The sequence below is a fragment of the Vidua chalybeata genome, chromosome 1 (genome assembly GCF_026979565.1).
Source record: "Vidua chalybeata isolate OUT-0048 chromosome 1, bVidCha1 merged haplotype, whole genome shotgun sequence".
NCBI lineage: Eukaryota > Metazoa > Chordata > Aves > Passeriformes > Viduidae > Vidua > Vidua chalybeata.
The window spans coordinates 92043801-92057615 of NC_071530.1; the positions used below are offsets into that span (position 1 = coordinate 92043801).

A 13815-nucleotide genomic window follows, 5' to 3' on the forward strand; every position below is an offset into this window, starting at 1 on the left:
GGCTTTTCAAGCCAGCCTCTCAGAAACAAATCACTGCCCTAGAAGAGGCAGGTTCCCTGCTCTAGTAATCAACCAACAAGGGTGAGAGATTTCTAAGTGCCCTACTATGCCCATAACATTAATTTTTAATTCATTTTGTTCAGTATTTGTCTATGTACCTGAGCAAAATGCCTTTTTGATATTAAAAAAGTTGTAATGGTAGTTAGACAGATGGCACCCAGTCATTTCAGGCTTTTAAGCTAAGGAAATAACATGCTTGCAATACATATAGCTAAGTTAATTATTATTAAAATAATTTGTTTTGAATTTCTAATCCCTCTGAAATTTAATAGCTGAAGTATCTTGTGATGAACGTCTAGCAGATTGCATTTAGTAATTAATAAATTGATATACAGTATGTGCTTTTTAGCAGGTTGCCATCTGTTCCTTCCCCTCACTGGGGACAACACTTATCCAGTAATTGTCACACAGTCAGGGTGGAATAAACACACACAATTTAGAGCCTCGAATATTTTCTATTTTAATTTGTAATAGTGCCACTGATTTCTTTTAATGTATTTCAATATGACTTGCAGAAACTTAATGGTGATTAGCACCCTGGATAGGAGGTAGCATCATGTCTTTTAGCTATTCCTATAATGGTGTGTGATTTAGAAAGATTTAAGAATGCGAATTCCATCACGTGGCTTGTCACTGAATACCATTTCAGCTTCTAATAGCCCTGTTTATTGTTGTCAAGATTGTAGTCTTTGTAGGTAAAATTAACACAGAAATAAAACAAGAAAGAATTGCTGGTTTTACAGCAAAGGTTCATAAAGGCAGAGGCTGAGGCCCTAAACGTTCAGGTATTCTCTTGGTGGAGACTTATTCTAAGCAGGTTTTTCAGGGATGCTGGAATATCCTTGGAAGGATTCTGGAGCCACAGGCGCATAAAGACAGAGTCCTTTTCCTTCTTGCACAGGATATGTAGCAAGTGAGGACAGATTTGTCTAATATACGCTGCACAGGGCCTGCAGAAAGGCCTCCAGTGTCTTCATGAAATTGTGGGACACCTCCCTTGGCATCTGGTGACCTTCTTGTCCTTTGTTTTCTACCATCATCTAATCATGCTTATTTTCCCTCGTCCTTACTCTGCATCTTCCTTTGGAGAAAAAGGGGTTAGCTGCATTTGAAGCAGGGCACTGGAGTGAATGGGTACTTGAGTTCTCTAACTGGAGGTTTCTACAGTGTGAAAGCTGATCCAGTCTTGCAATATGCCAGCTTTTCCTACCATTATCCTTGGTGTCACATGCACAGAAGCAAAGCAGAAGTTCCAGATCTCAGGTGTATTAAATCCCTAACACCTTATGAGGGAATCTTACGGCGCACACCTTCACGTCCTTTGCTTGTCATAGCCATAAACCCTGGGCAAGCCAATCACCTTGGCTGGGTTGTGATTAGGGAACCAATCCTCAAACTCCCCTCCTCCAGGCACCTCAGCCATAAGTAGACCTGGCATCCTCCTGTTAATCCAAGCCTGTAATGGCTGCTCTTGCAACATCCAATTCCAGAGGCTGGTGCCTTTACTGAAGCGTGCTTGAAGCAGCAGTGTGTTGTCCACACTGCATGTGGAAAGGATCTTTCAGCCATGTATAGATCTCTGCTGGACCAAGCTGGGCTTTGCTTCTAAGCCAGCTGGGTGGTTGGATAAGAGAGCAGAACCTTCCATGCTGCCAAATACTGCTTTTGCATATGATCCAGCAGCGTGGCCAAGAAAATTCAAGACATCACTTGCCAAAACTTTGGGAGAGCTCAGGATAGTGTTGCACTTGCTTTAAATACATACTTACAGACAAAAAGAGCAGCTTTGCAGCTTTGTTTCAAATTATGGGAACGATCTCCTTTTTAACTAAGTGAGTCATTAAAATTGCCCTAAAAGTTAATGGAATGTAGGATAAGTCACTAAGCTCTGGAGTGAATTGCAGGCCTTAATGTGTAGTCCTGTGGACTGTGATATTTTGAGAGGAATTTCCAGTGCTAGCCATACTGAGGGAATCACAGTCAGAAATCTTTTTGAGATTGGTTGATCCTATACGATACAGTAAAAATCATTACGATCCCAAACCAGCTAGGAATTAGTTTTCAGAGGGGCTTTCCTGGACACTCTATCAAGGAATTCTATCTATTCATGGCTACTGAGGAGTTCCAGCTCCCCCCCTCTTCACTGGGAACAGTGATAAATACAAATATACAGCATAGCTCCCTTTCCAAGCTATGCCTTAGGGCAGACAAAACTTCACCTTGACACAGATGGATGCTTTTGCTTTAAGCTTGATTGAAAGCCCTCAGCAGAAACCCAGCCACATTACCATTGTAGGAGCACACAAATGAGTTGCTGAGGGAAGCAATTTACTGCTGCCCAATTCCTCTAGAGCTGCTGTCCATTGGCAGGCTCCTACCCTGCAGCTCCTAAGACATAGCTGGCCATCTTCTGCAGTGGAATAATGACTCGAGAAGTGTTAGGGAGCACAGCTCAGAGACAACTGGGAGTCACTGATCCTATCTTTGTGCCTTGTTTCTTTTGAAGGACACAGCATTAATGAGGCACTGCCCTGAAACATGTAAGGAAGCTGAAAAAAAAAGGGAAAATGAGCTTTCACTTGACATCAAATTAATATGTTAAGAACAGAATTAATCAGGATACCCACAAAACCAAGAAGAAGAAATTCTGTAGTTATCGATACATCAATATTAGAAGCTCGCATAATAAACAAGAGGAGCCTGAATTGCTCATTTGGGAGCATATTTTGACCTAATTGTTCTAATTGTTATTACTGAAACTTGCTGGGAACATCTGATTGATTGGAATATTAAAGTCAATGCCTACAACCTATGTAGGAACAATCAAATGTAGGGGAGAAAGGAGAAGGGAGAGGCAACCTGTCAAGGGATACATTGCCATTTGAAGATGTTTACACCAGAGAAACATCTGTCGAATATTAATGGGTTAACGTATTTTAACAGGATACAGGTGTATAGGTCTGCTACTAATTCAGGTTAAAAAACAATATTCATCTACTCTGTGTTGGTGGGAGATAGTGTTGTGTTTTTTTGAAGGACTTGACTTGGTTCCAGCCAGGACAACGTTCATTTTTGCATTAGCCAGGAGGTGGCATGGCCAGGACCCAGAAGTTATTCTACACCACCTTGCATCATTGCTGGGGGCAGGGGAAGGGGAGTTTTTTCCAGAAGGAATGGCTCTTTTCTGGTAGGGGCAGCATGGCTACAGCCAGTTTGGGTGCTGCAGTGAGCATTTAAGCATGTGGATTGCTGTCTCTTCTGTGTGCACTTTTGTTACTAATATTGTTGCTGTTACTATTTGTTTTCTTATCTCATTGCTGTCTCCCTCCAGTAAATTGTTTTTGCCTCAACCCGTGAGTTTTAGCTTTTGTGCCTCCAATTTACCACACCATCCCACCACAGGGGCAAAGGGGAGGGGAGAGCAGAGCCAGAGATCAGCACAGGAGATTCTTGCTGGGGACACTGAATGGGGAGTACCATTCCTAAACCACAATAGGACATCAGTCTATAGTATATGCAGTGTCTAATACTGTTACTGCTAAAACATAATGCAGCTAGTAGTGAAAGATGCTTCTGAATATTGTAGGTGACTGATACACACAAAATCCAGCAAGTTTTAATCAAGAAAAAAACAATAGTCACTTTTTTTTTAAAAACAAATGTAATTTTAAAAGGTAGAGAAAGCAATTTTAGGCAGGGGAGGTGGGGAAAGGAGAGAGAGAGAGAGAGAGAATTTTACATCAGATAATACATAGAAACAATGAACAAGTAGTTTTGGGCTACAATTCTGAAAATAAGAAGGTGTTGGGACATTCACAGGGAGCATAACTTGAGCTGAAGAGGAAGGGTGTTTATGCTGCATGTGCTTATGTGTGTGCTACCTTCTTTTGCTCCATTGCAAAAGTGAAATGTGCAGTAAAAGTGCTCAGTAAAGTGTTCTGTTTGCATTTGTAGTCAAGTCAGATAGTATAAATGGGGTATGATGAAATGTTTTGCATGTTAGTGGTACTATAGAAGGATATTAAGCACCAAATGTTGAAGAAGTATTTTGTAATCAGCAGGTTTGCCAGGTTTGCACCTGAAAGCTTTAAAAATGGGTGGTAAAGAATTCTCCAGGCTGTTGATGACTTTTCTTTTTGTCTCTTTTTCTTCAGTAGAATAATGATATATATATATATATATATATATATATATATATATATATATTCAGAAAGGTGTGATGACTGGGGGGCAACAGCCTCTCATTGGCACCTGTGAGAAGCACAGCACTGAAGGTGAAAATATTAACTGAGTACAAAATTAAGCAAGGGAAAAAGTCTAATGCCAGTCACTATGAGATCATGGAAAACCTTTCTAATAAAATTACCATTTTTTAAAACTGATTTTTCCAAGAAAGGCATTTGTACAACAGAACATTTTATTTAAGAGGACCACCACAGAACCATAACCTTTCTCAGTCACATGTGATCTTTAATCTCAAACAAGTCTAAGTAAGTAGAGAGCACAGCATCCACGCAGTGCACATCAAACGTGAAAAAATACTGCAAATCAATAGATCATTAAATGTAAAGGAGCTGGTAGAAAATGAGTGTGTTTCTAGAGACTGTTCTTGGCCTCATGACCCCTTCCACTGGTGACCTGGGAGCAAATCAGTCAGCACTGATTTGGTGTGGATGACAGAGAACAGGTCACTGAGCTAACAAGGATACATAAGCAGGCAGGATTTTAATGTCTGAGGACAGTTATCTGTAGCAAGTCCAGGACCTAGGTAATTTTTCCTTGATGTCAGGAAAACATCTCTCCTACAGACTGTTGACCCTGAAAAGTATTCACAGGGGAATAAAGTGGATAATAAAGTAAATATGATTGTCAGCGCAGAAAAATGGTCAAAAAGTAATATGACTGTTGGATGTTTAAAGTGAAGAATGTCACGAATGGTATTTGGCTTTGATGAGAACTTTTCTGGAACAATATGTCCAGCTCTTGTACCCATACCTCCAGAAGGTGTCAACTTGCTGACAAAGGGTCATAAGAACAGAAAATGAAGTGGAAATACCATGAATGAAACCAGTGCCATTTGTTTCACTTATTCAAACCCTAGGGGATCATTTATTAGCATGGAAAAGTGAAATCTGACACTAAAGGACACTTTAAAATGCCAAATGTAGGCATAGGAATGTGGCACCTGGAAAGAAGGAGAAATCAAATTAGATGCGCATTTGTAAAGATAAAAGCAGATGACCTCTACTGCAACTTGATAAGAGTGGTGATAGAATTTCTACAGCAAGAATTTTGTTTGATAGGTATTAATCTCTGGAAAATGCACAGCATGCTTTAGACAGAAGGCAGCTAGCTTGCAGGTCTCACCTGAACTATTCTTCATGGAAACACAGCCCCACAGGTAAGAGGGAGAGATTCCCTGTAGCCAAGATCCAGGGAAATTAGGAAGAGCTGTTGTGGATTTCTTTTTCCTGTTTGTATTTAAAGAATGTAAATTCAGTTGTTTCATTGGTGGTGTTTGATTTACTGTTGCCACAGCACACAAAGCTGCTATGAGGAAAGGAATGGGATCACTTTGATCTCCGTCCATCCGGCAGCCTGGTGCAGTCAGCTGTGCACCACCATGATACTGTGATACTTTCAGGGGATCTCGACTCCCTCTGCAGATTTCTGTGGTTCTTTTCCTTCCTTTCAAGTCCCTTGCTCTCCTTTATCAATCACTTTGTTAAAAATCAAAAATAGGAGTGACTAATGGTAGTGAAACAGCAAGAGTATAATTTATTTCTCTTTTACATGGTGAAGACTTTTGATCTCCATGTCAACAGTAAAATTATTGTAGATATTTTTAGGATCAGAATATTTGAGATAGTGATTTTGCTTTTTAGGATACATTGCATTTCTACCAGATTCTTGTTAGGATGACTTTTTTCTTTTATTCCTATGGAACTAAACAAAGTAGTCTGGCAAATACACCACAGCATATGTGACATATGAACACAGTCTAATCTCATAGGAATCAAAAAGGGGAAAAAATCAAGCAGTAACCTTGCATAAGGATATCTGTAATTAAAGCCTGCCACAGAAAATAGTATTTAAATCCCCAGTACCTAATATTCAAGGACATCTGAAGGGACAGGGTTTATACATTATCAGTGGCAATTAAGAGTAAATGTGACTGGGATACATGTCAATGCCAGTTATGTGCCTGGTGAAGCGGGAATAAATAAAAATGACTGAAATAAGAATAAAGGAAGAGCTAATCAATGAAGCATTAGTGTTTTCAGGGATGCTTTTCTATCACTGGTACAGTTCTACCAACCTCCAATTGACTTTCAAAAAGAGAGCACTATTAAGGTTAATAGCTTCAGTATATGACAGCTTTATGTTGACAGTATTCCTGAAAGCAAATGGATTTAGGTAAGCAAAAGCAGAGCTTAGTTTGAAAGTCATGCTTTCTGTTATTGGTTTTTTTTCAGAGTATGAAGGATCTGGGACAGAAGTTCAGAGAAAACACTCAAAATGTGGAGTTTGCAAATACAGGGCTGAGTGTGATGAAGATGCAGAGAATGTCGGGTATGTAATGTTTTCCCTAACAATATCACTGAACAAAAGGGGAAAAATGTTAAAGGTACATGATTATCTGCTTGACTATGTTTGTTCTCACTAACTGAATCTTTAGTGCCATCCAGTAATGAAGTGTTTGATATGTGTCTGTAAAGAACAAACCATCTGCAGTTGCAAAGTAGTGGGAGAAAACAACATAGAGTTGTACTGGAAAATCTTTAGCTAATATTTTCAAACAAAGAGCCTTGATTTGTTTTATCCTGCCAACAAAACAACTCAAAACCCAAACAGGAATGCAAAATAAATACTGATTATTCAACCCTGAGATTTTTTTTTTAATATATATTCTCCTTGTTCATAAAGTTTTACATTCAGTTATTTCCATCCGTGCTAACCTAGGACCTAAAGGTGAACTGGAGACTTGAGCTAGTCAGATCTTCCAAACTCACTGTGGCATTTGATTTCTTAGATGCACACAGGGGGAAATTAATGAAAAATATCAACAATTATTGTCAAATTTCAAACCAAATTATCAAGAAACAAGAAGCTTTTAAAGACAATTCATAATGCAGAGTCAGATGCACCGTATTTCCTCGCCCGAGGTACTTGGTTATATTACACCCCAGCTGTCCAGTCTCTGCACAGCTCTCAGAAAAGGCAGATATATCATGAAGGAAAGGGCTTCTTCAGACACCTCCATGAGGTTTTAAGGGGTTTTTAGGGAATTAAAAGAAGTCCTGTCTGCTGATTGGGTTTTGTTTTGCAACAGCCTTTGTCCTGGCAGTGGCCACCAGTATGGAATAGGGTTTACTGGGATCTGGGCTGGTGGCAGGTACTGGGGTTGTGGCTGCAGACACAGTGCACAAAGGTGTTTGAGAGACTTGCAAATGGTACATTTTTGTATCCACAGAGGGAACAGCATCTCAGAATAACAGTGCCTGAACATCACTAATCAGAGAAAACATCACTCTCCCTTTTCTTGTCTTCCAGCTGGAATCCATTTAATGTTGAAATATGTCTTAATTGCACAAGGTTTTATTACAGGATACCAGCATGAAGACATCTCAGGCACTAAAGCAGCTTAGCACTAACATTCAAGATATACATTCAAGATTAAATTGTACAATACAAGGGAAAGCAAAATGGTAATAGTGCTCATGAATTCTAGCGTGATACTTCACATTTCATCAAATGCCATAGTACTGAAGCCAGCTTGCTCTTTCCAGGAGAGAGACAAATGAACTAGAGCTGAGTTTTGTAATACTAATAATATTTTGGAATATTGCCTTGGTCTGCTTAATTTATGACTGGAAAGATGGTATAGATTATATATATATATATATATATATATGTTAGCTATAGGTACTGAGATGTGCTTTCGGCTTGGGAAGATAAATCCTGAAGCATTCAACTTCAGTAAAAGCTTGCTTAGTCTTTCTGCACTAGTAGAGCTGGAATTCCTGCAGCTGTAGAGTATCTGTAGTGTCTGTAGTGTCACCAGCTGAAAATTAGGATAAAGCTGGGGGGAGCAGATTTATTATCTACATCCTACTCATATAAAATGAAACCAGTTCCTGCTTCTTGACAACAGGCAGAGTGTGCTCTTTTGCCTCTAAGATTTCTTTAATTAGTCCTCGTTAAAAAAAATAAGTGAAAACAAAATCTTTTATGTAGAAAACACTCAAAATTTAGAAAGTATTCCCATGTAGGTTATTTGCAATTTATTGGATAATATTTTTCAATTCTATACAGGAATTTAATATAATTTAATTTTTTTCCCAGTGCCTTTAACTATTAAAACAGGCTTCAGTGATATTCACTCTTTAGCCATAGGCAAATCAGGGTCTGTTAACACAGATTGCCTTCACAAGGTTGGTTTTGACAAGTCACATAGCAAGTCACAAAGTCGTTAAAGTAGAATATAGGAATTGGCATACTTTTTCATAAAATAAAACAGTTATTTACCTGGCAGAAACAAGATGGGATTGAAATCTTCTTTTGGGAAACTTTAGTAGAGCACCCCTTATAACTGCTTTTAACATCTAATTTTTATTCTCTTTACTGCTGTGTTTCAGTGTGGATTTTGACATCATAAAATTATATCATGACATACAAAGTAACTGGCAACACAAATATCTCTCATAATATATAAACAATGCTAGTCAGAATTATCATTTCATTCAAATTTGCACTAGATTACAAAGACTATCACGCCTAATTCTAGCAAATCACAAAACTCCCTAATTTCATAAAAATATTCTGGTTTGATTTTCCTTTTTAAGACACAAGAATGTCCACTGGAACTTTTCTGAATAGTGTGGTAATGTCTACTGAACCACAAAGAAAAAGTACATTTAGTTCCATTCATGTAGGTTTATTAGGCCTGGACAGCCCTTGCTTGCACCTTGTGATATTAAGACAATTAATAGAGTGATCCAGGTGATAGCAGAAGGCATTTAAAGAAAATTTTGCTCCCTTATGGTAACTGTATGAGTTAGCTGAACTGTCCCCTAATTTTAAGTAGATAATCTCAAGCCATATTTATGATACAAACAGTAAAGGCACAGTTATGAATTTTTTCAGCCTATTTTCCAAGCTGTGCAATCTGAGACTTTACAAACACCAGCTCCTTCTGCTCTGACTACTCTTGAGTAGCGAAAGAGCATCTGTACTCCTCATTCATCAATAAGGAAATTAATTTATGGGTAAAATATTTAGTGAATTGGTGGGAAGGGTGACACACATGCCACCGCATGTTGAGTGGTTTGAGGGAAATGAGCTGGGATTAATGAGGAATCCCAGGACCTGCCAAGAGGCCAGCCTCAATAGCCTAGGGAACAGAATAGGCAAATTTTCTCTCAGTAATGGAAAAATCCTGCTAAAGACAATTTTATTCCCTGCAGAATGTGGTTTGTCTTTTGGGTCTGGAAAACTGTGGGATCCTATGCAAAAAATGGTGGCACCTGATACTTTCAGTGAAAACTGTAGGGGGATCCTTACAACAGAGAAGCAGAAGACCATTTGTTACTTCCTGATTTTTTTAAGGTTGAACTTGCAGGTCCTTGGAGTTATCTAAGCAGATCCTTTCTTCTCAGAGGTGCACAGTGATATCGTGAGTGGCAATAGACACAGGTCAAAGCATGGTAAATTTTGTGTTGTCATAATGGAAAATGCTTCTACCCTGAGGGTGGTTGGACACTCCAACACCGTGTATGGCGGTGGAGATGGTCTGAACTTGATCAGACACAACCTTGGGACCAACTTCAAGCAGGGGCTGGGACTAGATGATCTCTACACATCTCTTAAGCCTAAATTAATCTGTGAATCTGTGTAATTACCAAATCTTGGTGCATTTTAATAGCAAATTTAAAGAAGATCAGTTGTAGAGCTGAGATATGTGCCATATTACAAATTAGTGATATTAATTTTTTGTTGCTCTTAAATTGTATTTTCCCCTTTGAAAAAGTTACAGATTCTTAGTTTTCATGCTTGGTGTTAAACCATTATGGCTATCTCTTGATCAAAAATGGTACATATGCTTTTATTTCACTAGATCACACGTAGTTTGAAGAAATCAGGCTTTGCACGGGGTTTTCTATTTGTATCTTCATTTTTTTGACTTCACAGAAACATTATCTGTCTGAACCAAAAGTGGTAACAATGCATAGTAAACTGAATGCAAAAATATAAACTTTATAATTTCCACTGCCTCTATGAAAAATTTCAATGTTGATTCTAGGTTGAGTGGTTGAGACACAGAAATAAAGTCTGAGGAGAGGGTTGTCATAAACAGAACACTTGGAAAATTTGTATTCAGCTATATGCAAATCAGTACATTAATTCTTTATCTAAATTCTGAAAGTAATCAGGTTGAGGAAGCATCACAGAAATATATTTCTCCGTATTTTTTCTCTTTTTTTTTCATACAACTTGTAAATATTTTAAAGAGTTGCTAGTTTGCGGTCAATCTTTTCAAGGGCATAGACAATCACTTGTGGATGCACTAGTCTGAAATTGCATAAACACACAACATGTCATTTGCCTGAACAGTAATTTTCTATAGCTCCGAGGTAACAGGATGCAAAGAACAGGATTCACATGGGCTGGGTGGGACTTCCCATTTAGTGACAAAACTGAAACAGGTTGTATGTATCATGGGAAAATCTGCTTCCTGACAGCATTCAGTCAGTGTCTGTCTTTCTCCTCTGTCGAATGTCTCTCTGGCCAAAAGCTTCCTCCCCTTTGTTGAAAAGACAACATATTATGCATAGTGATGCAAAATGTGTGCACAAGAGGTTGGTAGACTTATACTCCTGTGTGAGAAAGTGGCAAGAAGCCCACAAACATAGGTAGTATGAATGTGGTTGTGTGTTTTCTGTTGGAATTTTGAATTAGAAATGCAGTCGTGTTAAGAAGTGGACACAGAAGTGGCAGCACAAAGCTTGGGGCTATCTAGAGATGATGGGGCAAATTCTGTAAGTCAATCACAAGCATACATGGTTTTATCCTGACTTTTTCTTAGCACACACTGGATTTTTCAGTTCTACTGACTGTTCATGAGATAACCAGATCCTTATATCAGTACAGAATCAAAAGATAGGATCTCTAGAGGGTCTGGGCTCCTGCCCTGCACTGCAACCAGGGATAAGTCATTCATGTAAGCTCAAGGACTTCTCCAGGGGAGCTCTGACCATCTCCATGAAGAAAGATTTCAAGGCTGGGTGTATCTGTTCAAGGGCTGAACTTTTCTCACTTTGGAATAATTTCCTCGTGTTCAATCACAATTTCTTTCCTTGCGACTTGCACCTGTCGTCTTTCACTCCTCTTCATGTACCTCTAAGAAGAACCCCACTCTCATCTTCTCAACAACCCCTCTTGGGTTGTTGGTGACAGCAGTCACCTCCTTACCCTTCTGTTCTCCAGGCTGAAGAGGTGCAGTGCCCCCATCACAGCGTCTCGCCGCTGCAGCCTCTCCAATTTCTCATAGCTTTTGCTGTTACTGGGGACTCCCAAACCAGGACAGAGTGTTTCACATGGGATGTCATGAGTGCTGAATGTAGGTCAAGAGCCACTTCCCTTGCTCTGCTGGTGACCCTCCCGTGATGCAGCCCCCCAGCCTGCTGCTCCCTCTGGACTCTCAGGTCCTTTTCTGCAGAGCTGCTTCCCTGCTGGTCCACCTACAATCTGTCCTGTGGCTGTGTGACAGATTTTCTGTCATCTTCAGACTTCTGGAGGTTTCTCCATCTTGTGAAGGCCCCACTTGAGTTGTTATCTTTTTTTTTTTTTTTTTTGTCTTTGATAAGGAAGTCATTAACTTAAAAATATCCTCACTGTAAAAATTCAAATTTATCATGTTCCCAGTTTTGCCTTTTTTTTTTTTTTTTTTTTTTTTAATAGAAGAAATATGGAAATTGGATTCTGGCACATTCAGTCTTTTTTTTTTAATAAGTGTACTATGCTGTCAAAGATATGTTTTGACTTATAATGTAGATTTTCAAGAAAGATTGACAGCTGATCCCCAAGTAGACCTTTTGAGATTAACATTTTATGAGATTTACTTTGCAAAGCAAAGGTACCTCAGCAATATATAAATTCAGCTGGCCTATAATTTGCATAGTGTCTGTTTTCACAAAGGCCAAACCAGAATTTCAGAAGTCTTAGTATTAACAGTTAGAAATGCCAATGTGGATATTTTAAAGTCCTAGTCTCTGCCTTGTCTATATAATTTGTCCTCTAGGGAAAGATTTGGCCTGTTGGAAGTCTGGCATGCAAGTTTATACTTACCTCTTTTAACCACTTTTTCACTCATTTATCTTTTTTTTTTAATTAACTTTTTAGGATATGATGTATGTAAGTATTCATAAGGAAGGGTAGCTAAATCCTGTGTAAACACAACTCACAGCTTTCCGATCCAACAGAAGAAAAAAAATCCTAAGTATTTGTGTGCAAAACAAATCATTCAGACAATAGAGAAAATCAACCTAAACAAGGGATTAAAGACTGTGTTGTAGGATTATGAATTATGAAAAGATTGATGCAAGATATTCTGATATGATAGGAATAGCATAATGGTCTTTTCACTGTATTGGCTATTAAGAAATTGAATAGATACTAGATGGGTAATAATCCATGTCTGGTTTTTTAATGTATATTTTTAGTGATCTTTGCAGCAGTGTGTGCCAAGTCTTTGAAGGTTCCTATTATTTGAGGGTGGAGGGAGGGTTAGGCTGCTTTTGAGAGAGCAAACATCATTTCACTATGTATGCTGTGAGAAGCTCACTGCAGTAAAGACTAAATTTCTTCCGTGGTCAGAGAGAGCCATGCCATGAAAAAGGGGAATGTAGGAAAAGGGATGTCTGGAAAATAGCTGAAGCTTATGATATTCAAAGGGTGTTCTGTATTGCTGGGCAGAAGTAAAGACAGAGTGCTAAAGCCAGGCACAAAGAAGCTTTGTAGAATTGAATTTTACTTCTCTTGTGCTATAAAGGGATTTTTTAAAACACACCAAAAACCTGATGAAGATTCAACTCTAGTCAAATAGGTAGAAAAATCACTTTGAAATCCAGATTTTCTTAGTTCAGGTTTCATCAGGGAAGAACTGCACACAAGGGAAGAAGCATCAAATGAAAGGTAATCCTTCATTTGGCATGGTTATATTCTTAACTGCAATTGCAACACCCCTGCTATTTCAATTCACATAAATTTATTCCATCAAGCTTACCCTTATCCATCTGTGTGCATTTCACACACTTTGTTTTACTCTAGTGTTTCCATTTTACATTTGTAAGCAGATGTGCCAATGAATTGGTGAGTACCTGAGAATGCTCACTGTTGTCAGCTACTGGGAAGGAATAGCAAGCAGCACTCCCTGCGAGGCCAGGCCAGAAAAATACATTTGTGAGCAAGACCCAGGTGGGCATAAATGCAGCAGCCTGATCCTCTGGTTGGAAATGCCAGTCTCTCCCAGCAGCCAAGCCCGCTCCACAAGTCAGTCATGCTTTTCCTTTCCTTTTTTTCCCCCTCTCTTTTCTTTGAACCTACCAGGGTTTTTAAGCACACAGAACTTCCAACAGACCACATACACCTTGAAGCCTGAAAACAAAGATAGCCTTGAAATGTGTTCTGATCTCTGGGGATCTAATTAATTTACTAATAGCAGCAAGTGCTCTTACAGCCTGAGCTTGTCACTTC

At 38.9% G+C, this 13815-nt stretch overlaps 1 protein-coding gene across 1 annotated transcript in view; it reads left to right on the forward strand.

Annotated features, from left to right (window-relative positions):
* TMEFF1 (transmembrane protein with EGF like and two follistatin like domains 1) overlaps nt 1-13815 on the forward strand; it is a 112757-nt gene that overhangs the window by 81317 nt on the left and 17625 nt on the right. The window contains exon 5 of the mRNA XM_053944629.1: nt 6537-6633. Coding sequence (XP_053800604.1) covers nt 6537-6633 — 97 coding nt within the window. The remainder of the gene's footprint in view (nt 1-6536; nt 6634-13815) is intronic.